Source organism: Pseudorasbora parva, chromosome 3 (genome assembly GCF_024679245.1).
Source record: "Pseudorasbora parva isolate DD20220531a chromosome 3, ASM2467924v1, whole genome shotgun sequence".
Lineage (NCBI taxonomy): Eukaryota > Metazoa > Chordata > Actinopteri > Cypriniformes > Gobionidae > Pseudorasbora > Pseudorasbora parva.
The window spans coordinates 20,335,124-20,359,719 of record NC_090174.1 but is presented as its reverse complement, the minus strand read 5'-3'; the positions used below and the strand labels follow the sequence as shown (position 1 = coordinate 20,359,719).

The 24,596-nt window shown below is 42.2% G+C and overlaps 1 protein-coding gene across 1 annotated transcript; it reads left to right on the top strand.

Moving 5' to 3' along the window:
• The first annotated feature begins 8,192 nt into the window (after positions 1-8,192).
• Positions 8,193-24,396, top strand: LOC137071817 (uncharacterized). The gene is made up of 3 exons (XM_067440017.1): positions 8,193-8,716; positions 9,995-10,135; positions 23,478-24,396. Exons 1-3 carry the CDS (start codon positions 8,638-8,640, stop codon positions 23,675-23,677), a joined length of 420 nt encoding a protein of 139 aa, XP_067296118.1. The 5' UTR covers positions 8,193-8,637; the 3' UTR covers positions 23,678-24,396.
• Positions 24,397-24,596: the final 200 nt, after the last annotated feature.

The following is a 24,596-nucleotide window of genomic DNA, read 5'->3' as shown; positions in this document are numbered from 1 at the left end:
ATTCAGAGGAGACACCAATGGACACGGGCTCAGCAGACACTCCAGGATGAGCTGGTCATCTCCAGACGCAGGTCCACCATCCAATCCGGACAAAGCCTGGATCCGGCCAACTGCAGTAAACCTTGGGATAAACAGAGAGACTAATATTAGTGTAGATGCCATTCTTTTTATGATGTAACGAGTACATCAGGTGTTATGGGAAGTGTTCCCGGTTCCGGCTGACCTAGTTAATGCAGCCTAACAATCAGTTAATTGATTTAAATAATGAAAGTTAAAAATGTTCTATGTGTATGCCATAGTAAAGAGATGTGTTTTAGTCTAGATTTAAACTGACAGAGTGTGTCTGCTTCCCGAAAAATGCTAGGAAGACTGTTCCAGAGTTTAGGTGCTAAATAGGAAAAGGATCGACCGCCTGCAGTTGATTTAGATATTCTATGTATTATCAACTGGCCAGAGTTTTGAGACCGACAGACCAACAGACGTGATGGAGTATAATGTGATAAGAGCTCGCCTAAGTACTGGGGAGCTAAACCATTTAGTGCTTTGTAAGTAATAAGCAAAATTTTAAAATGTATGCAATGTTTAATAGGGAGCCAGTGCAGTGTTGACAGAACTGGGCTAATATGATCGTACTTCCTAGTTCTAGTAAGAACTCAAGCTGCTGCGTTTTGGACCATTTGGAGTTTGTTTATTAAGTGAGTAGGGCAACCACCCAGTAGAGCATTACAATAATCTAGCCTTGAGCTCATGAACGCATGTACTAACAGTTCAGCATTTTGCATTGAAAGCATGTGTCTTAATTTAGATATATTTTTAAGATGGTAGAATGCAGTTTTACAGATGCTAGAAATGTGGCTTTCAAATGAAAAATTGGTATCAAAGAGCACACCCAGGTTACTGACTGACGATGAGGGCTTGACACTATAAGGCTATGACCGATATAGGAACGCCATCAGCGTAACCGGTGTCTGAAGCATGTGTAAACACAATCTGATTTCATTGGCTGGTTACAGTCTGACGACATAAGTGTAAATCCCAGTAGTGTAAGCGGGCGCCCGTAGTACATGTTGATAACTTGTTGCTTTCAGGAGATTCTTGTTTAAATGCGCATGTAAGACCAATACTACTGGTGGGGTGCGTTTGACTTCTTGAGGAAACTTTATGTGCTCATTACGATGCATTCACAAGACCTTCTCATGACTGAAAGATACTGGTAAAAAGCTTTGTTCTTCTTCATTCTCAACCGAGGGTAAGTAGTCAGAGTTTACACAAGAGTGTTTGGCTCTTGAAGGGATTGAGGACACTCATAGTGTCGCATTCATGGCAGCAGACTCGGTTCTCTCTTGATTCTCAATAAAGTGATGAGTATCCAGAATTGAACGGAGCATGTTTGGTTCTTGGAGAGTTTGTGTTGCAGTCGTGATGAGAAGCTCCACCTATGCTTGACCCTTTCTTGGGGGATGAGAGATGAGCGCCTACACCCCACTGGTCTCGAGGATTGTAGACAGAGTATGGGAGGAGTCTGATGGGAAGTCATTTTTCTTTCAGGAATCTTCCTCCTGCCAGCTCTAATACTTGCATTCAAAGTAAAATAAGCTGATAACATCACAGTTTTCTCCAGAACGACTGTACAGCCAAATCAAATTTTGTTGCAGTATTGTCCTGTTTAACACTGTGAAGCTGCTTTGAAACGGTCGTCATTGTAAAAGTGCTATATAAATAAAGTTGATTTGATTAATGTTGAATGTATATTTCAGAGCAATAAGATGCAGAGAAAGCTGAGGAAGTATGCTACCCTGCGGATGGTTGCTTGGGTTAGGGTTAGAAGTAGCCTATGTAGAATTATTTCCTCTAACTTCATTTGCCTCTCTTCCCAACCACTGTTGGGTCTTGAATTTAGGGATCTGTGCTACCCTATGGGCAGGTGATGTATAGGCCTCACTAATTTTACCCATGTTAAAACACTAGCTACAGTGGGTCCTGGAGAAGTGCCTTTATTTATAACATTTGTTTAGGGTAATTGAACAGAGCTGCAGCTCCCCTGTTGCTGCTTAGGAAAAAGTTTATTACAAGAATCTGTGCAATTAAGAGTTTTCAACTGTTGTACTCCAGCCTTTTCTGTATGAATGAAGGTTGCAGTTGTGGTATGAAAAGATCAATAGTTAAAAACTCCCTGTGGCAGGCATTTCCTGAGAGCTGTGTCAAGCAAGAAAAACCCTGTTGTTGTGGTTTTCTGTAAAAGCTCTGCCTTTAGGGCTGAAGTAGTCCACAAGTGGTGGAGGAAAGTTCTAGAGGCTGGGACTTCCCTTGCTATAAAGCCATAGAAGCTAGAATATCTTCCATTCTTGTGGGAGACATTGCCATAGGGATGTTACCATTACATGGCTTGTGTATGTCTCTTTTGGCATGCCCTGGGTTGATGCTTTGACTCTGGCTAGGTTATACATTGAGTCAAGGTATGCTATGTCCACTCTGTTTGTGCATATACTCACCTAGTGAGGCAGGAATCCCCATGAAGGACTAGGTTTTTGTTCCCCAAAACGTTGATCCAAGACGCAGTTGAGTACCGCTTCAATAGAGAATGTCTCAGGAACTGTAACCATGGTTTTCTGAAAAGGAGAATGGGACCATGCCATTGGGTCAGCCTGCACATCTCCTTTAGACAAAGAAGTTGATGACATGCACAACAGGATTTAACTCTTTTACATCCAGGCGCTCGGTGTATGTCGTTATGGCCTGTCACCTGCCAATGAAATTGGAGTGTGTTTAAACATGCTTCAGGTACCTGTCAAGCTGACAGTGTTTCCCATTGAATTGATCCAAGAGGCAGTGTCTCATTTTAACATTGACTTTAATATTATTTAATTTAATAACACATATCCACTATTATACACGCTACCACACAAATATTTGACATATGTAATAATAATAATAATAATAATAATAATAATAATAATAATAATAATAATAATAATAATAATAATAATAACAAGAGTTACATTTATATAGCAATTTTCTGGGTCCTCAAAGAGCTTTACATGGACGGGGGGAATCTCCTCATCCTCTACCAATGTGCAGCATCCACCTGGATGATGCGACAGCAGTCATATTGTGCCAGAACGAAAGGAGACCAAGTGATGCAGCCAATCAGTATATGGCGATGTTTAGGAGGCCAATGGGTAAATTTGGCCAAGATGCCGGGGTTACACCCCTACTCATTTTCTGAAGGACATTCTAGGATTTTTAATGACCACGGAGAGTCAGTACCTCGGTTTAACGCCTCGCCCGAAGGCCGGTGCTTGTTACAGTACAGTGTCCCGATCACTATACTGGGGAATTAGGACCCACACAGTAAATTTGACACAAAAAGTTTGTAGACCCGTAGCGACTACAATGAGTTTCTTACTGGGTTTGTGACATCACAAACCCTACAATTTACATAAACTCTGCCTCTGGAACACGCAAAACAAAGGGGGATAGATCATGATGGGCTGCTTTAGAGAAGAGAAAGAGTTGTTGTAGAGCACATTTAGGAGTCTACCCAAGCTGTCCATCTTTTTACACACTCTAAAAAATGCTGGGTTGCTTTAAACCAATGTTGGGTCAAATATGGACTAACCCAACAATTGCGTTGTTTTAACCCAGTGATTGGGTTGTTTTAATCCTGCGGTTGGGTTAAATATTTGCTTAAGACAACCCAGTCGCTGGGTTAAAACAACCCAGTCGCTGGGTTAAACCAACCCAATTGCTGGGTTCGTCCAATTTTGACCCAACATTGGGTTGTTTTTTACCCAGAATTTTTTTTAGAGTGCATTTATTGCAATACAGTAAATAAAAAAAGCAATAGCATGTCATAAAAGCGAGATGATAACATAAGTTATAACTGTTATTAAACAAAACTATATCTGTTCTATCTTCATGCACCATATATTTGTTTCCACACAAACATTTTATAGATTATCATGACCTGAAGATAGTTAATTCCACATCAGCTACATATATTCATCAACCATCCAGAAATGTCCTGTTGCATTCTACATGTTGTCACATCTCTCCATCATTGTCTGACTCTGGTTTGAACATAAAAGGCTGAACAGTGTCTGACATTTTCAGTGCGTGTCTGCAAGAGGGATGCATGAGCTATTGAAGCGGCGCTCTCTTCTAAAACGGGCAGGGAGCAGCAGCTCATTTGCATTTAAAGGAAAACGCACAAAATCTTTGTTTTTCTGCTCACCCTAAAAAGGTGACAATTTTAACATTATATAAAAAGATCTGTGATGTATTTTGAGCTAAAACTTCACACATGCTCACACACACACACACACACACACACACACACACACACACACACACACACACACACACACACACACACACACACACACACACACACACACACACACACACACACACACACAGGGGACATTGGAGACATATTTTACATCTTGTAAAAAGGGGCATAAAAGGACCCCTTTAAATGCCTTTTATTTCCTTGACACAGTTATTTTGGCTTGCTCAATTAAACATGACTTGAATTGACATGTTAGACATGTTATTGGGCTATGAATTGGGTTAGAATATTTTATAAAGTACTCCAAATCCTTGTTGACACATCATAACATGTCAAAGTGAACTGCTGAACTCCTGAGTTGATGTTCAGAGTGAGTTCTGTGAGTTGTCTCCAGTTTATTTTGATCTATATGAAAGTGAACAGGCAGGGCTGGACTGCAGGCTGAGTCATTAGAGTTCAGCCGTAGACTCGTCCTGTGGCAGTCATTGTTTTAAGAGCCAGAATCTACTGTTTTAGTCTTCATCATTGTGGCAGTAGCCAGCTTTTTCCTGAGAAGTGTATAGTATCTTGTACAATGTGCTATAATTCATCAAAGGCTGTAACGGTAAAAGTTTTGATTAATGTTTTATTTTATTTTATTTTTATCAAGTCCAGTTCTGAATTAGCAAAGAAATAAAACTGTCATGCCAACAATACCGCCTGATTTGAGAAACAAATAATGCATAAGCTCAGCTGAATTCCTGCCACAGCCTAATGTGAAACCATCAAGCTTAAATGAAATTACAGTAATCGGATAGTCTTTGGAAACCATATATTCTTCTCATGCAGGCCCATTTCTAAAGGGGATTATTGCTTAATGTCACTATATGAGCCCATCACACACCTGATGAATAGTAAACAGTGAATCTCTCATCACCACCTGAAAGACATGAGGTATAGCAGATGGTTTGTCTTTTAGAGCATCAGAGTGAGATGCAAATTTTATGCTTTTTTGTTGTTATTTTTTTAATATTGCTGGATGGATGCCTCAGCTGTCTTTGTGCCTGCACAGCCTGAAGGATTCAGAATCCTGCTCTGCACGCTTGTCACTCACTCTTTTGCTGTCCTAAATAACAACAGACTCATGCAGAGCTATTATGAGCAATTATATATAACCCAGAGCTAAGCCAGAAGCTACTTGGGAAGCTGTTCCTCATCTGCAGGGTTAATCTCTGCACTTCTGGATCATGCCAAACAGAGTAGGAGTGAAGACTTAGACCTTTTTCAGTCTCCAGTCATGCTTTTCTTTCTGCTTCATCTTTGTGCCACAAGCATCAAAGCAACCATGTTTTTTTGTTGTAAGATAAGCATTATATGACAAACAAAATACATAATTTTTACAACATTTTCTGCCTAGGGCCCACTAATCAAATGATCAAATGTGTGCCATGTAACTCTTCCAATACCGTGTTATGATGTATCAAATTGAATAGCTTGTTAAGAAGAAGTTTTAACTTTTACAAGTAATTTAATGAATGGTTTTCGACTGGTAACAACCAAAGAATAAATAAATAAATAAATAAATAAACAAATTCACAGAAACAAATAAGAACACCATTTGCATGGGCAATAAAATGCTTTCTTTACGCTTTATCTTTGTGCTGCAGGCAGGAAAGCAATCCTGCTGATAACAGGCAGATGTTGCTATAGCTTTTGACTCGACCAACTCTGCCTGATTCCACAATCATTCTCCCTTTTCCCATCGTATATCAGCTTTGAGAGGTGTTATTATATTAGAAATGTAGAAAATATTCAGAGTGGAAAGTGGAAATAAAGTGCCTAATGGATATTTTATAGTGGGAATAAAGTGTTTAAATATGGTTATGTTATAGTATATATGGAGGGCTTTAGGGACAGGGACAAGTAATGTTCCAATAAAGCACCCATGTTTTTATATTAATAAATATAATCATATACACTGAATATGTTGTTATTATTGCATACTGTTATATGATATAATATGATTAGCTTAGTGCAAATAGCATTTAAGCTAAGATTTTAAACTTTGTGTTGCTATTTACACTTACACTGTAAATAGCATCTATCACTATTTCTATTTTACTGCTGTGATATAATTAACATAAAAAAACAACTCTATATAAGACTTTTTCCATTCTAAGCAATATATTTATGCACTGAAAATCTGAAATTCAAAATCTATTTTAAGCCTGGGAATTCAGAAAGTAAAAAAAAAACAGTCTGTGCATGGTCCAAAATGTTTGTAGTCTCTTAATGAACCATGGGTGTGTTTTGGCGTAATGTGCAATAAACCAATCAGAGTCTAATCTCCCATTCCCTTTAAAAGCCAGTTGCGCTTGCACCATAGAGGATTTGCCATTTACATGCTGGAAAGACTGAACGCTTCTCCAGAGAAGAATCATTTTATTTGTAATATTTAAAAATGTTTGTGTGCTGCTGCCTTGTGTGTGTAATAACCAGACACACGATTCCGATCTAATATGATTCTGACCTGTAAGGTTGCCAGAATAATAATCATACACTGTTTGTTAATAGGCCAGAGGAGAACTGGCACCCCGACTGAGTCTGGTTTCTCCCAAGGTTTATTTTTCTCCGTCATGCCCTGATGGAGTTTTGGTTCCTTGCCACTGGCGCCTTTGGCTTGGCTTGCTCAGTTGGGGACACTAAAATTATGATCCAAGATATTCAACTAAATATACAAATAAAATGTATGAATTAGGTTTTATTTAATTCTATAAACTATAATACAGATCTGCCAACATTGTCACTATATGATAAATTAAAATAAGCTGATAACATCACTGTTTTCTCCAGAACGACTGTACAGCCAAATCTAATTTTGTTGCAATATTGTCCTGTTTGACACTGTGAAGCTGCTTTGACACAATCGTGATTGTAAAAGCGCTATATAAATAAAGTTAATTGATTGATTGATTAATAAGTGGAGTGTATGCACCTTGTGCACCCGCCTATATGCGCATATTACTAATATGCCCTTTGAATAAAACAAATACTGCGCTATTGACTTTAGACCAGGGTTTTGTTGGTCAATGCCTCTGTCGTTTTCAGTTTCCTTAGAATAGCAATGAACACACCTCGTTTCCAGCCCATGGGCGAACAAATGGGTGCGAGAGCATTTTCTATTTAAACAAATAGGCGTGAAAATTATAGCTGTGTTGGGCTGAAACTAGTAAAAACACTTGCTTTGCGCTTGCCGTCACATTGCGCCGGGTGTATGATAGGGCTCAAAGATTTTTTGCTGAGCTCCATGAGTTGGGCCAGTAAGTAGCTACTCAGAACAACCTTGCAATGCCCTAGAAACCACCTAAAAAACCCTAGCAACCATACAGCAACACCCTGGCAACCATCCTAAAACTGTGGATGTGGATTTCGCACAGGCAAATAACACTCACATTTTCGTTAGAATGTGTAAAAATTAAATTTTACCATGTGATTGTGTGATTGAGTAAATAGATAAAATGTCCATACACCTCTTTTAACTGTAATGTGTTAATTCATATGAATATTTATGTCATCCTTACCACTTTCCCAATTAGACCCGCTACAAATCACACATGCCAAACACCTCTACTCTCTTGATCACAACAGCCAGTGTCATGAATAGAAACTCTATTAAGAGAACTAGACAGGAAGAGTGGCAGAAGAAGAGAGACAGGCATCTAACATTAATGTCTGTATACAGTATGAAAGTGTTTCAAGTCACCATCTAATCACTTCTGAAACTGATTGGACCCTTCAAAGCACAGCAAGCGCTTTTGATTTGTGTCTGTGTTTGTTCCAAAGCCCACCCACTCCTTCATTAAACATCACTTCCCGAGTGAGGATTTGCTTCTTAAATTTTCATTAAAAGGAATATGGCCTGAGGACTCAGACACACTAATACCACACACATAAGAGCATCGAGACTGACTCTTCTGTCACAGTGAGAAACTGGGCGTGAAAGTGTTTATCTGGGGCTTTGGGATTATCAATGAGCAAATTACCACTGATCCAGCAGAGGGTCTCAGTCTCTGGCAGACCGTGTGGCTCTGGACTGGAGATTCTCTCTCTAGGGTTTAAGAAGGATGGGAAAAACGAGGGACAAATGACTGTACTTTATTTTGATGCAGCATATGTGGTCTATTCCTAATGGCTCATTATTGATTCTTCCTTTTTGATATTATGCCCCTCCCCTTTTCCTTTGGAGTATCTGTGTGAGTGTGTTTTGTCTGAGAGTGGTGGCTCATGCTGAAAGAGGCAGAGAGCACTACTCCCATGAGAATTCATCTCAATACCAGCCCTGAGTGACTTTTCCTCCAGCTGCACCAATGACTCTCCATACACGCTTGATGCACGGATATGGACTGTATTATATATTGGCATTGCTGACACTTTTCATGTCACAAGGTAGGTGTATGTGTTGTGTCAGTCACATATATAAATTGCGTCTTTATTTATTCTCTATTTTTCTTTCTCTGTTGATTGTTTTGTCAGTCATTTAAAAAATGTAAGGTTTATGCTTAGAACATGAAAAAACCAAGCTTGATTTGTGCAATGTTTCATTCAAGTTAGCTTATTAAGTAAACACACCCTGTTATCAGGATATTTCGATTTTTTTTTAACTGAAAAACAAGGCATTTTTGTAGTCTTTGGACAGTATTTGTCTTTTCTCTATGTGTTTATTTATGTTCATATACTAAGTTTTTGTGTTATACAGCAAACATGTGGATGCCCTTGTTCTGTGAAGAATCCACCTGACCAATGAACTTGCTTGGAGACCTCCTCACACAATTTAGAAACAATGTTCATTGTAACCAAAAAATCAAACAAACACATTTTGTATTTGACACTTATAACAAGTATAATACACTAGAATTCTTCATGCCAGATGTATCTGATTTATATGACAGTAATGAATTCAGATAGCTTTGTTTGCTTGCAGTGTTGCCTCCTAAAGCTCACTAACCTCATTTAGATCTAATCTTACATGCAAATACAACATTTCTGTCTGAACTCATTCCAGTGAGGGGGTTATATAAAGTGAGCCACCGCCACCAGATGAACTTTGCCTTTTGAAAAGAACATGGAGATCACATTACCAGAAATCATAAATTACCATACATAAGAAAAAGCCAATAACCTGTCAGAAACTGCACGCATTATGCAGATTTCTACTGGATAGTGTCAAAGCACTATACAGGTGGCATGTCACTGCAAATTATTCAAAATATTAGTGGGACTCAATTGCATCAATAATGGACGCAAGCGAATGATTTTCCTTGTTGATGTAAACGATTTTTGAAGCTATGCACATGTACTGCCCTTCCTGCATAACATTATCAAAAAAGAGCAGTACATTAGACTAACAATCACCTGTCATAGTCTTGCCAGAGGCATAGTGCAGCTAAACCCATGTGTATCGAGAGCAGGGTTCTGAACACATGGCTGAGTGACTTAAAACCTCAGGGCTAAATTCAGTCTCAGTCGCTATAACCTCATCTCTGTTTGATCTGAAGCCACAGTGAAGGCAAAATCTTTGAGAAACTGATGGTGAACGAAGATTTTGCAGAACATTTACTCTGAAATTGGCTCATTTTGGAATAAAGTATAGGCTGCTTTTGTTCTTGTTTGTTAGTGTTCTCCAACGCTCTGATAAAAAACAAATATCTGCTTGCTGCTTTATAGTTGGCGGGCTACAGTGTTATGCCTGTAACATTGTGCATAACCAGCGGTATGTGGATGTAGGCTGCTCCAGCCCCGAAGTCATCACCTGCTCCCACTCCCACAAGGGCTTTAAGCATCGCTTCTGCATCAGGACCGAGAGTGGTAAGAATATCGCCCTTGACTACAACCACCCACCAGCAACCACTAGTATATCAATCAGAAATGGCTGCCTGGCTTCCCATGTCTGAGGCAGTCATTACATGAACATCAATTACGGTGTAGAATAATGCATCATGATCTTTTTGGTGACAATTTGGTACGTTAAAATCATGGTGAGGATTTCTGAAATCCTTTAAGCAACAGAACTCCAACAGCGACACCTTAATCCTCCCTGTGAGACTCCCTGCGTGTAATTGTCATCACACTTTGGCAGCAGAAGGAGCATTAGAGGCGGATGATCGCTCCTCAGAAAAGACCAACTGAAGTTAGTGATCACAGTGTTCCCTGCGCCCCTTCCCCCAGTCTAATTAACCTGCTTTAACCCATACTTCCAACACTTTCATTTCCCAATCAACCATAACAACGTACATGGGTTATGTAATATACTGAGTTCATAGACAGTGAATTAATAAATTCTTGAAAATAAAGGTTCTGTATTTGGCATTAGAACCTTTATCATCCATGTAACCCTTCCATAGTATAGAAGGTTCTTTATTGTGAAAAAAGCTTCTTAAGATAATTAAAATATTCTTTACACTAAGTAAAAATTATTCTTTTTAAGAAATGTTCACTGAAAGGTAAATTCTTTGGATAACCAAAAATGGCTATTTTATAGCATTGCTGTGAAACCCTAGCCTGACAAGCCAGACCCACATCAAGTTTGGTCTGGAAACTCACCGGTCACCGTATACAGTCGGCAAAACTCAAAACACATTTTTAAGAATGACTTCAGTGCCGTTCTTTGTTCTTTTCTCAGAGAAAAGCTTAACTCCAGGTCTTCCAGAGTCGCGGTCAAAGCTGATTCGAAAGACCGCCGTTCGCCAGCTTCGGTGTTTACTAGAAGCACGCAAGTGCAACTTAAGCCAATATGTTAAGCCCCACCCATCGACTTTATACACGATGTGATTGGCCCGACCAGAGTTTGGTTTTTACAGCTCAGACGTGTATTGAGAGTATTGAGAGACACTCGCAGCAGATTAGATTTGCTGCCGCCAGGGTGCTTCTTGATTTCTTGGCTATCGAAACCTGCATTTTGGAGCCTTTATTTTTATGGGGGGGGGGGGGGGGGGGACACTGAGTTTCAGTCAATCTCATGTCAATCTTGAGTACCTATAGAGTAGTATTGCATCCTTCATATCTCCGAAAAGTCTTTAGTTTTATTATATTTATAAAAGAAATATAGGCTGTACCGGGTCTTTCTGGAAAAAAACGAGCGGCTGGAGGCGTATGAGTGTGTTGGCGGAGCTAAAGAATGACCAGTGCGAACAAAGCGGTGACATCCTCAAGCGTGGAGAAACCCATTGCTATCGATCAGATTCAGCTAATACATATATGATCCAGAATCAGATTCGGAGGCTGAAATAAATTGAACAGGAGAAACAGCAACAGCAGGACGTCCGTCTCAGTGATATGTACTGTATTTAGTGGCCTGTCAACATTTGTGTGTGTTTACTCGCAGTTTATGAGGACATGATTCGGTTTATGGACTATTGTATGTGACTAAACCTTTGCAGTAGCAAGCAAAACGGTTTTGCACGTCAGACTAGTGCAGACTTCTTCCAAAGCAGGACCGAACCTTTATCGCTGGGACCGCTCCGTTAAAAACACACTTCTTTGGTAACTGTTGATTTCGTGAAGTCCTGTGACAGCAGTGACCGTGGAGATCCACTTTGCGACACGACTGAAGCGATGTTGTGAAGCTTCCTGTCATTTCTGCGTTCAAATCGGTTCAAATGCAGCGCTGCCTTCCCGGAATGCTGTGCTGAAGCGTTGAAGTCGCTTGATGTCACCCATAGGAATAAAGTGGAGCGTGACGCGGACTATAACGACATAAGTGTTCACGGACGACTGGATCTGCACCTGAGCAAGTGTTTATGGGCGTGCATTTCCTCTCTCGCTCTAGTCACACGCGCACACGGACCCTACCGGGAGAAGAGCCCGTACGGCCCATACAAGGACCTTCCGCTCTATCGACGTCAAGCCGACCCATACTCGAAAAAAACTCTCCGAAACTTGTAAGAAACCGGAAGGAGTATTTTTGACACAGAAATACTCCATCAAACGTCCAACATTAGTTTTTGAAACTTTATCTATGTTTAGGATGGGAATCCAAATCTTTAACCATGTAAAAAGCTCAGTATGCATGAAACAGCATTTCACCCCCCCCTTTAAGAGTGATGCTTGAGGCTTCCAGCACAACTTTCAGATATCACTGCATGAGGGAAAAACTTTTTAACATGAAAACCTGACCGCATTTATGACCCAAATGGCATTGACAGAACACAGCCAGACTCTCAGACAGACAGTCCTCCAGATAGGTAACAGGCCTGCAAAGTCGAATTGATAAGGCTGATAAGAGCATTTAGACAGCGATCATCAGGGATTTCTCTCTCTCTCTCTGTGTTGGATCATCGGCCAGCCATAATCCTCCAGAGTTATCCACTTTCACAAGTTGAGCCAGCTCTGCCTCCCTCCACGGCTCAGCATGCCTCACAGACCTGTCACATGACTCAGCCCTGAGCAAGTGCTCATGCCACTTGTTTTACTGGAGTGTATGGCCAGATCTTCTTCTTTTAGTTGAAGATATGCGCTAGCTTCAATATAAGTTAGACTCTAACAACAGTTTCTCTGACATGTTGCTGATCGTCTAATAATTATGTCAATAATTATGACTCCTCTATCAGTGGTAAAGATGAACTTACAATTGAAGTCTTTGCAGAGTGTGTAGTACACCTATGATTCCTCACTATGAAGCTGTCTTAATTATCCTTTTAGCAGTTAGACTACTGTAGGTGGATAAACTTATGGTTATGCATTACTGACATAACTCCTGTAAGTAGATTTGTTTCTATGTAAACAGTCCCTTGGTATCCTTGACTGTATCATGAATTTGGCAGGAATCGCTAATAGAAATAAAAATGCTCAGATATTTATTTGTTGTTGATGTTGTTGTTGAACTAGTCTCATGTTAATATGTACAATGTTTAAAGGGATACTCCACCCAAAAATGAAAATGATCTCACTCTCATTCCGTCCCAAATGTACTGTCTTTCTACAGATAAACATAAAAAAATCTGTGAGTCCATATAATGCAAAAGTGTACATGACCAGAGCTGATACATCAAAAACCACACAAAGTGAATAAGATGGTAATTCATACGACCACAGTGGATGGAACAATCTTCTGAAACAATAAATGTAAACTCTAAACGAAAACTCATGTGACAGAAGTTACGCAGAAGCACAGAGGTACATCACTTCCTTGCGTGAGTTTCATTTACACTTACACCCAGTGAACGCAAACAACATATCTGATAAGACAGTTTGTACTTTAAAAAGTTTCAAATATTCATTTTCTCACACATACACAAGTATCATTTTGCTCAAGATTTCCATTGTGTTCACATTATTTGGTTTGAAATTGAATCATCAGTTTTGTGGGTTCCACATGCTTGGATTGATTATATTTCTAAAGATTTTATTTAAACGTCTGGTATGGATGAGGGTGAGTAGATGGGAACATTTTTGGATGGAGTATGCCTTTAAGTTGTGTGATTTATTTAAACCTTGCCCCTTAAAGTCCAAAGTTTGAGGTAGATTACCCAACTTCTCACATTCATTTTTGTTTTGGGTTTCACTTCTGAAGACAGACAGTGCATCCCAATCAATATAGCATGCACAAGATTTCACTGGTAAGGAGCGTGGCTCGCTACACATTAGGACACAGATGACTCCATTTCTGTCAATATGACAATGTAAAATGTACAGTGCCACTATTAAAAGTACATGATGATAAATACTTTGCTTTAACTGTGTTTAGGGGTTGCATTGGTTGTCTTCCCGGTCATAAGTGACCAGAAACCGTCTCAGGTTACGTATGTAACCCTAGTTCCCTGAGGGAACGAGACGCTGCGTCGAAACGCTGTGAGAACGCCTCTGCGTTAATGCGTCGTGAAGCGCCTGTAGAACCATTCCATCGGGAGATCGATCGTCGCCGACGTGATGACGTCGCCGACGTGATGACGTCATCAACCGGAGACTATAAAAGGTCCGCGAACACAAACAGGAACTAGCTTCTGATAAAGCCTGAAGTAAGTGATCACGGGCACGCCGGGAGTATGGCAGGGCGACGCAGCGTCTCGTTCCCTCAGGGAACTAGGGTTACATACGTAACCTGAGACGTTCCCTTTCGGGGAACTCGAGCTGCGTCGAAACGCTGTGAGAACGCTTATACCCACATCGCCATAGGACCAAGTGTCTCGTATGTGTGAAGCCGAAGCGCACACGGTTACGAGAGTACCTGTGCCCCAACTGTAGATGCCAGGTCTACTTCATAGAACCTGACGAAGGTTAAAGGAGACGACCATCTGGCCGCGTTACAAATATCGTGGAGGGAAGCCCCCGACAAAAGTGCTTTTGAAGCAGCCATACCCCTGGTTGAATCATAAGCAAGTGAGATGGCCTCGACCACCCACTTGCTCTTCCTCTGCTTAGATACTGGGGCCCCTTCTTAGGGGGCCCGAAACAGACAAACAGCTGATCAGTTTTCCTCCACAGGGCAGCTCTGTGGACATAAGTATCTAACGCCCTGACAGGGCACAGCAGATTCAATCTTTCCTGGTCTGACGTCGTGAAAGGAGGAGGACAGAATGCCTGAAGAGTGATGGGGCCCCGTGGGCTCGTAGGAACCTTGGGGACATAACCCGGCCTGGGATGCAGAAATGCTTTCACCATCCCAGGCGCAAACTCTAAACATGAGGGCCCTACAGACAGGGACTGAATATCTCCTATTCTCTTTAGAGATGAAATAGCCAACAAAAATACCGTCTTGAGGGTAAGGAACTTATCCGAAACCTCCTCCAAGGGTTCGAATGGAGGCTCGGACAAGCCCCGTAAAACAATGGCTAAGTCCCATGCAGGGACCCTCGAGTGCATCACAGGCCTCAACCTTAAAGTGCCACGGAGGAAACGTGTAATCAGAGGGTGTCTTCCCAAAGACTGATTGACAGCAATTTCCCCTGGGCCCACAGGAGGATCCGATGTGCCAATTTGTCCAAAGGACGGGACCTCAGACCCCCCTGGTGATTTATGTAGGCGACCACCGACGTGTTGTCTGTCCTGACTAACACATGGTGGCCCCTGAGGTCGGGCAGGAACTGTTTCAATGCAAGAAACACTGCGAGCATCTCTAGCCGATTTATGTGCCAGTGCCGCTGATGTTCCTGCCATAGACCCTGGGACGAGCGACCACTCATGGTCGCCCCCCAGCCCGTGAGAGAGGCGTCTGTCGTTAGCGTTACGCGACGAACATGAGCCCCCAACACGGGACCCTGAGATAAAAACCCCGGGTTTTTCCACATGACCAGAGCACGTAGGCATCGCCGCGTGACTTTGATCGTGCGGAGCGGATTTCCCCTCGGGGAGAACCCCTTCGTTTTGAGCCACCACTGCAGTGGCCTCATGTACAGTAGGCCAAAAGGTATCACGTTGGACGCTGCTGCCATGAGACCTAACAGTTTCTGGAACTGTTTCACAGTGACGGCCCGGCCTAGCTTCTGTTCTCTGACGGCTGCCAGGACCGATGCTATGCGTGTTGGCGATAATTGCGCCCGCATAATTACCGAATCCCAGTTCACACCTAGAAAAGTGGTTCTCTGAGCCGGAGAAAGCACACTCTTCTTGGCGTTCAGCCTCAACCCCAGCTTCGACATGTGGGCGAGAACAGCATCTCGATGCTGAACCGCCATCTGCTCTGTATTCGCTAGAATCAGCCAGTCGTCGATATAGTTCAGTATGCGGATGCCCTGTAGACGCAGCGGCGCCAGAGCTGCATCCACACACTTGGTGAACGTGCGGGGTGACAGTGCTAGACCGAAGGGAAGTACACGATATTGGTATGCCTCTCCCCCGAAGGCAAACCTCAGGAACTTCCTGTGATGTGGAAGGATGGAGACATGAAAATACGCATCTTTGAGGTCTATGGTGACAAACCAATCCTCCGATTTGACCTGCGCTACAATCTGTCTGAGTGTAAGCATCTTGAATTTGAGCTTGGCCACCGAGCGATTCAATAGCCGCAGATCTAATATCGGGCGTAAGCCCCCATCCTTCTTCGGCACGATGAAGTAACGGCTGTAAAAGCCAGACTCCCTGCTGGGAGGGGGAACCCTCTCTATAGCCCCTTTTTGCAGGAGTGTCTCTACTTCCTGTGCCATTACCAGAGCCTGCTCCGGGCCCACCTCTGTAGGTAGGACACCGCAGAAAGGAGGTGGCCGACTTCTGAACTGAATGGCGTACCCCTTTTCTATTATCTGCAGGACCCACTGAGATCTATTTGATAGACGTTTCCACTCGTCTAGAAAATCTACTAAGGGAACCAGCCTCTCGAGGCTGGCCTCTGGTGTATTTTGAGCAACAAGCACAGTGCCCTGAAGCGGCGGACCGGCAGGGAACGACTGACTTGACTGCTCGGGAGCCCCCCGAAGGGGGAGCGGACCACCCTCGAGTGGCCCGCGGGGACCGTCTGCGCCCCGGCATTGCGGCGGGGTTGGCAGCGCGGCCCCCAGAGGGCGCTGCAGGACAACGGGTACCGTAGGCAGAGGTAAACACCGTTTCCCTTCGGAGGGGACTACCCTCAGCGTCCTTTTGTTTCCCCTGCCCTCCGAGGAGGGGGCGGACCACCCTCAGGTGGCCCGCGGAGACCCTCTGCGCCCCGACATTGCGGCGGGGTTGGCAGCGCGGCCCCTTGAGGGTACCGAAGGAAGACGGGTACCGTATGCTGAGGTAAGCACCGTCTTCCCACGGAGGGGAAATTAAGGGAACCAGCCTCTCGAGGCTGGCCTCTGGTGTAATTTGAGCAGCGAGTGCAGTGCCCTGAAACGGCGAACCGGCAGGGAACACCTGACCTGACTGCTCGCATGCCCTCCGAGGAGGGGGCGGACCACCCTCAGGTGGCCCGCGGAGACCCTCTGTGCCCTGACATTGCGGCGGGGTTAGCAGCGCGGCCCCCTGTGGGCACCGAAGGAAGACGGGTACCGTGTGCTGAGGTAAGCACCGATTTCCTTCGGAGGGGAAATGCCAGGGACGATGCATCGCCCCATAACCATAGTGTCTCAGCCCAAATATATTACTATATGCAGATGTATGTGGGCTGAACACTCTATATGATACCGGTTTCCTCCATGACCTAGACACCTCGGTGTGCAGGTCAGGGAAGAATGGCAGGACGTTGATGCTTTGCACGAGAGGGCAGGAATCGCTCATCTAATTTCGTTTTCTCTGATTTCGATGGGATTCAGATATTTCAGCCAGCCAGTCATTCCTTATTTTTATATTTAACCTGGCCACAGCTCTCGTGAGAACCTCAACTCACTAGCGGGTGACTGAAGTGGCGAGTCTTCAGTCGCGATGCTCTCAACGTCCACCTCCTCAGAGCTGGATAGTTGGAGCACCGGTGCCCCGCCCAGGGAGGAAGAGACCGCAGAGCGGGCTTCCAAACCCCGAGACGAGACACTGGACGATACAGGTGAGGGCTGAGATAAGGCTGGGCCCGTCTCAAACCCCTCTGTAAAGTCCATGTGTGAACCCCACGACTGAAGCCACCGCTCTGCCTCGGCAGCAGCGGGACCAGAGCCGCGGGGAACACGAGCCGAGGCACCCTCCTCGAAGAGTGCCCGGCGGGAGCGCAGCGTTCTCAGTGGCATACGCTCACAGTGCTCGCAAGCAGCCCCCTCGAGGGCTGCCTGGGCATGCTGCGCTCCCAAGCAGGCTACACAAAGAGAGTGTGTATCCCCGCTCGTGATGTAGCGTGGGCAGGGATGAACACACCTCTTAAAGCTGCTTTCACTCGCCATTTTACTCTATCTATTTTATTTTCTCTTTGTTTGTTAATATATACTGCAATATTTAACAAAAGGGTGGAAAATCTCTGGATATAGACAGACAAAAACACCAAATAGACAGACAGGTTCACACAGATCGCTTGCTGAAGGCTCAGAAGCTAGTTCCTGTTTGTGTTCGCGGACCTTTTATAGTCTCCGGTTGATGACGTCATCACGTCGGCGACGTCATCACGTCGGCGACGATCGATCTCCCGATGGAATGGTTCTACAGGCGCTTCACGACGCATTAACGCAGAGGCGTTCTCACAGCGTTTCGACGCAGCTCGAGTTCCCCGAAAGGGAACTAAAAATTAAACTTCCTCCACCCCATTAAAACCAATGCAATTTATTTTTCTTCAATAATTTTTTTCTTTTTAATTTTGTATTTTGAGATGATTTGATGGTATTTTTTTAATATTTATGCAATAATTATTGTCTATTTTTGCCATTTAAAATTATTTAAAAAATAATATTTTTTGAATATATATTTAAAAAATATCAAATACTATTTGTATATTAAAAAATTGTTAGAAATAGTGTTTTTTTTCTGTGAATTTGTGTTTTTGCAGATTTCCCATTAATTTCCTATGGTGGTCATTTTTGACCGAAGAGCACACGTGGGAGTATTTTTTTTTACAACCACTTAGCATGCTCGAAATATACCCTCAATTTTTGTGTGTTTACATACCTAATGTTAGAAAAGTCACCAAATTTCATATCATTCCAATGAAGATGTGATTTTTAATAATTCAAAATGTGGTTCATAGGTTCAGTTTTTCATGGGTGTGTGTGTGTGTGTGTGTATAAGTGTGTGTTTGTGCATGTGTGCGTGTGTGTGTGTGAGTGGATGTGTCAATATCACACTCTTGATGTTTTACAGTGTCACCCCTTTACTGTTGTGTACTTTCTCAGCATTGTGGCCGATTTGTAAATTGTACATACAAATATTCAGAGATTTTTTGTGTTTTTGCCGATTTCCCATTCATTTCCTATGATCGGACATAACTTTTTTTTTACGACCAATTAGCATGCTCGAATCATGACCCCATTTTTTTGTGTGTTTACATACCTAATGCTAAAAAAGTCACAAACTTTCATATCAGTCCGATGAAGCTGTGATTTTAAAAAATTTAAAACAGAAAAATTTTCGGTCAGAAATGACCGAAGAGCACCAGAGGGACATCCAATGCTTATGCAAATGAAATAAAGCATCTATACAACCTTTATGTTTCTCTGCAGTCTGTTAAAGGGTTACTTCAGTGATTAGCATATGGCTTTCTATCAGTAGAAACCCTGGAGTATATTCAAATGATCGTGCTCCCATCTCTCATATCTCCCTGAGACGTGCAATCTGACTCCTGCTGCGTTTGTGCTGACACTTCCTTAGCGGCTAAATCACAATATATTGAACAGACACTTTCAGTTCTCTAACTGAACTGATTTTATGAAGATGAACGCGGTGGTGAGAAAGTGATCAGTGATTCAGTAGTGGTGGCTTTGGGAGTGGCCTCACAGGGCGGCGAAGCATTCTGGGAATTGTAGTCTTTCATCCTCATGAGACAAAAATACATTTTCTGTCTTTTCTCAGTCTAGAAAGCACCAAATTCAAAAATAATTTCTACTACATTAATGATCCAGTTTTAATACAGATTCATCTTTTCAGCACTAAAGTACCCCTTTAATTACCAAAGCTTCATTCATCATTGCTCATTAGTGACACCTAGCTACTGTGCAAAGAAATAGCACACAAATCCATTAATCCTGAGCCAGTGACCTGAGCAGACATTTGTCCATCAGGTATCAAAAAACAAACTAAAACCTTTCTCTGTCTGACTTTACTTGCACAAAGAAAAACCAGTCAGTCACACTAATTGTTTATTGTTTGGATAGTGACAGTATGAACAACAAAAGTGTTGAGTTGCGGTGCTGAGTGTTGAAAAGCTGTGTTGAGTGCAGTGTGTGGGAACGTAATAAATCAAACTGCAGGCTTTCCTTTAGCTCAAACAGTAGAGCATGGTGCTAGCAACGCCAAGATCATGGGTTCGATTCCCAGGGAGAGCAAGAATTGACGTGTAAAATGTGTAGCTTGAATGCAATGTAGGTCGCTTTGGATAAAAGTGTCTGCTAAATGTAAATGTATGTGCAGTGTGCACAGTTTATTGTGCAGTGTAGTGCCTATGGGTCTGAGGATATAGTGGAGAAAACTGGAGCACAGCCATTTGGGGTAGGTAAAGAAAGGATTATCATCGAGGAACTGCTTTTTTTTTTAAGATTGCACAGGGTTTAGACAATTGCTCTTCAGCCTTGGAATAGATCCTTTCACAAGGAACAGAGGATGCGGTTGAAAATGAAAATGCCTTTGCCAGCTGGTATAAGTGAGGCTACTAATGCTACTGTAGAGCCCAATATATTTACTTCCGATAAATACCAGTCCACTTCAACACTAGCATCCATTGCACTTGAGCTCCTTCGACTGTGATCAACCGTGCTAGCAGATCCCAAAGAACAGGACTCTATGTTTGGAATAGAGGAAAACTCTATTAGAGAATAACCTAGTAATAATGTATTATACTGTAGTATAATAGTATATAATATATAGCCCTAACACATATGAATGACAATGACACAACTCTGACACTCACACTTCTACTACTCCTGACACTTATCTAAAACACCACAACAGCCACAAGGTGGCGCGAGTTTCGAACCCGAAGTGGCACTTAGGCCGAACTGATCATGTATTCCAATCAAACCGAGGCCTTGTTTGTCATTGGTCATTAGATTTCTCTGTTAACAACAAAAGCCTTGAGCCGTGTCTTCATCTGGCACACCCATTCATTCTCTACACAAGCTCTGATATCTGGTTCAAATATCAGATCACAATTTAGTATCTCTCTCTGACTGATTGAAGTATGTGTGGCTACTCACCATGTGTCATTCATTATCATAATCATCTTCACTGCTGTGTAGCTTGCCATATCACTCCGTTTCTATTTCCTCATTTGCGTACATAAAGTGTTTTCCATTTGGTGCTTTGAAAACTTACCGGTCTGTCCAGTGTGTTTCCTGACAGAAGAGCAGACTGAAGACAGCAAGACACTCAAACTGAAGAAGGTACCTCGATCAGTTGCGGTTTGCCTAACCTTCATCGAAAGTCCCATTTAATCAGCAGGCTGTTGACATTAAGGAGCACATTCGGGAGGTTTAACAACAAGGTTACATCAGACAGTTGATCTCTCTTGCTGCTTGTAGCTTCCTCTTGGCTAAAAAGGATAGAGGATTGCGTCCATGCACTGACTATCAAGCCCTCAACTAGATCACCATGAAATTTCACTGCTCCCTTCCTCTCGTCCCAGGGGTATTGGAGCACCTAAGAAGAGCCAAGATCTCCTTTAAGTTCAACCTCCGTAAAACCTTATCTGGATAGGGGGATGAATAGAAGGTGGCTTTTGTGACTCCTTAATGGGCTTATGGGCCCTCTCCCTATTCCAGAATTTTATACATAAGGTGCTCCAGGAGTTCCTTCATTATTTGTCCACTATTCTGGTCTACATAGATGGCATTTTAAAATACTCCCGGAGCCTGGTCAAATATCATCAACACGTTGCGAAGGTCCTTCAGAGACTTCGGGATCTTCAAGGCTGAGAAGTGCTAATTCCACCAATCCAGGATCCAGTTCCTCAGGTACTTCGTCAACCAGAATGGTATTTTTATGGACAGGAGGAAGGTGGAAGCCATCCACAACCAGCCCACTCCCAAAACAGTCAAGGGACTTCAGTGATTTCAGGATTTGCCAATGTCTATATCTGCTTCAATCGTAAATACAGTTCAATAACTTGTCCACTCACCTCCCTACTCTGTGGTAAGCCCAAGTCTCTTAAGTTTTCCCAAGAAGCCAAGGCCGCATTCAACTCCCTGAAGTAAGTTTTCTGCAATGTGCTGCTCCTAACTCATCCTGATCTAACTCAATCCCTTCATCATATAGTTTGATGCCTCAACAACTGGTAGGAGGGGTGCTTTTGCAGCAGCAGGGGACTCCTCCCAAGACCTCATCAATGTGCTTTCCTTTCCCGTATGTTCAACATGGCGGAGAAGAACTACAACATCAATAACCAAGAACTTCTAGACATTTAGTTGGACCTAGAAGAGTGGAGCTTGAGGCAGCTTGCCATCATTTCCCAGTGTGGACAGATCACAAGCACCTTCAGTACCTCAGTGATACCAAATGACTCAACTCTTGTCTGGCACACTGAGATCTATTTTTCACAAGATTTGATTTCATGATTGCATACCGCCTAGGTTCCATGAAGGGCAGAGCCAATCGGTTGTCTTACATTTACTCTCCCGATGAGTCTCAAGAACAACCTGAACATGTTCTTGACCTGGAATAGTTTGTGAATCCCATCCAGTGGACCTATGAAGAGAACCAAGTCAGTGCCCCTGAGAATCCTCCGCTGGGTTGTCCTCCTGACCAGCAATATATTCTAAAAACTCAAAGAACCACACCTATCCATACTGCTCACTCCTCTGTTGGTACTGATCACCCAGGGGCCAGTAAAACCCTCTCATTATTTTTTCTAAGATTGTACAAGGCACAAGATGTTAGAAGATATGTTAGTGGATGTACAGACTGCACCATTTCCAAATTTTCAAATCTTCATGAGGACACTAATGATTGAAAAAATAGATTAAGTCCATATAAAAATCAGTTGTGCGTGTGTGTCGGGTAATCAATAGTGCCATGGTAGTTTCTGACCTGTGCTTGTGAAAACAAGCAAAATTGCATTTACAGTAGCGCTTAAAGATAGACATATTGATTCCTTTAATATGTCATAGAGCTGTTCAGTCATGACATCAATTTGTCCACCGTGGCAGAAAGCTAATTAACTTATCGATTAAAATAATGTCTGTGGTTAACATTACTTCTATGTTTTGTTTTGTAATATAAACTACACACTTCATGCATCAAACATGAGTCATCCATCAAACATGAATTTTGAAGCTAATAAATAGCTACATAGTTGTCAAGCAGTTTATCAAGCATGTGCAGACACTTGTGGTAGTTGTATAGTTCTTATAGCAGCAGCGTCTTATATTTTTATCAGTAAATTATGTTTTTAACCCAGACTATGTATTTTATGTTGCACAAGAAAACACAAGTTGCATCATGCAATGTTAACCACATTTTATTTTTTTCTCATAAATCCAAAACACGCCATTCTAAAAACACAGGAAATTCTTAACCCATGAACCCGCTCAAACAATGCTGAATCTCCTCCAGGTTTTAGAACTAGCAACACAACAGTTCTATTGCGACCTGCTTTACAACCCTGTCTTCAAATTAAATCCCTCTTAAATTGATTCCATGGTTTCTCAAAACATTGTTTTCGTTTATGTGTCTGCAGTTGCATTGGGAGTCATGCTGACCAGTGGCTGTGCCACAGCCCGACACTGCCACACGGAGGAGCTGCCGGGAGTCAACATCCACTGCTGCGACTCTGATCTGTGCAACAGCGCCACCCGCTGGCGGACAACCACACTGATGCCTATCTTCTCATTGACGTTTGCTTTGTTGCTTCAAGGTGTCATGCTGTCGACAAAATAATTAAGACATTTGAACGGAAAAATTACGGCAGCTACACTTGGATACAACCTTGAAATATAATTATAACATCTTTGAACACAGACCCTGGAGTGTTTAACCTTCTTCCTGTATCACATCTAATCTTCAGTTTAAAGTTGTCTTTGGATCATTTATTGGATCATTAGATCATTTCTTAAATAATAAATCAATAAATAAAAACTCACTGTAAGCCTCACGAGGACTTTTCACATGGCCAAGCAATGAGTCAACTTATTTTTTTAACCATTTAAATCATTTTAAAGCTAGAGAAGAGGGCATGCCCATTCTATGCTTTCTTTCTGTTTAGAAATTGTAGGCTATACGGATGCCCTAATGTCAAATGTCTTTGCAATCTCAAAACAAGTGAGCAATGGAAATGATGCTGATCTTTTCTCAGATATTTTTGCAATATCTTTTAACTGGGTTCAATGTGATTTTTATTCGGTTTTGATGTGATATTTAGTGGACGTATGATGTCAGTCCCCCTTAAGTTCCCACATGTGCAACCGCAGGTTTAGTTCATCACATTAACGTTGAACATGATGCACTAAAGTTTGACAACCAAGAGAGTGCTGAAATATTTTTGTCTTCATTTTTAATATTTATGTAAGACATCTAGGCCTATAGCACTGCTCTGCAAATTATGTTTGTTTAAAATGTAAACATTATTCCATAATTAAGCAAATACATGTTGTCCTACCTTGATTCACTAGCCTGTAATATTTAATAAAACATTTTTGTATTTATTATTATTGTATTGTATATATTTTGTTAAATGTACCTCTAAATGTTGTCTAAAGAGGGCTCAGATCTACAGGAGATGGCAGTGTTTCACAATCTCTTGACACAGGCGTCAATGTTCAACCTGACAAAGTCTGACACAGCAGATAGCCGCGGTGCC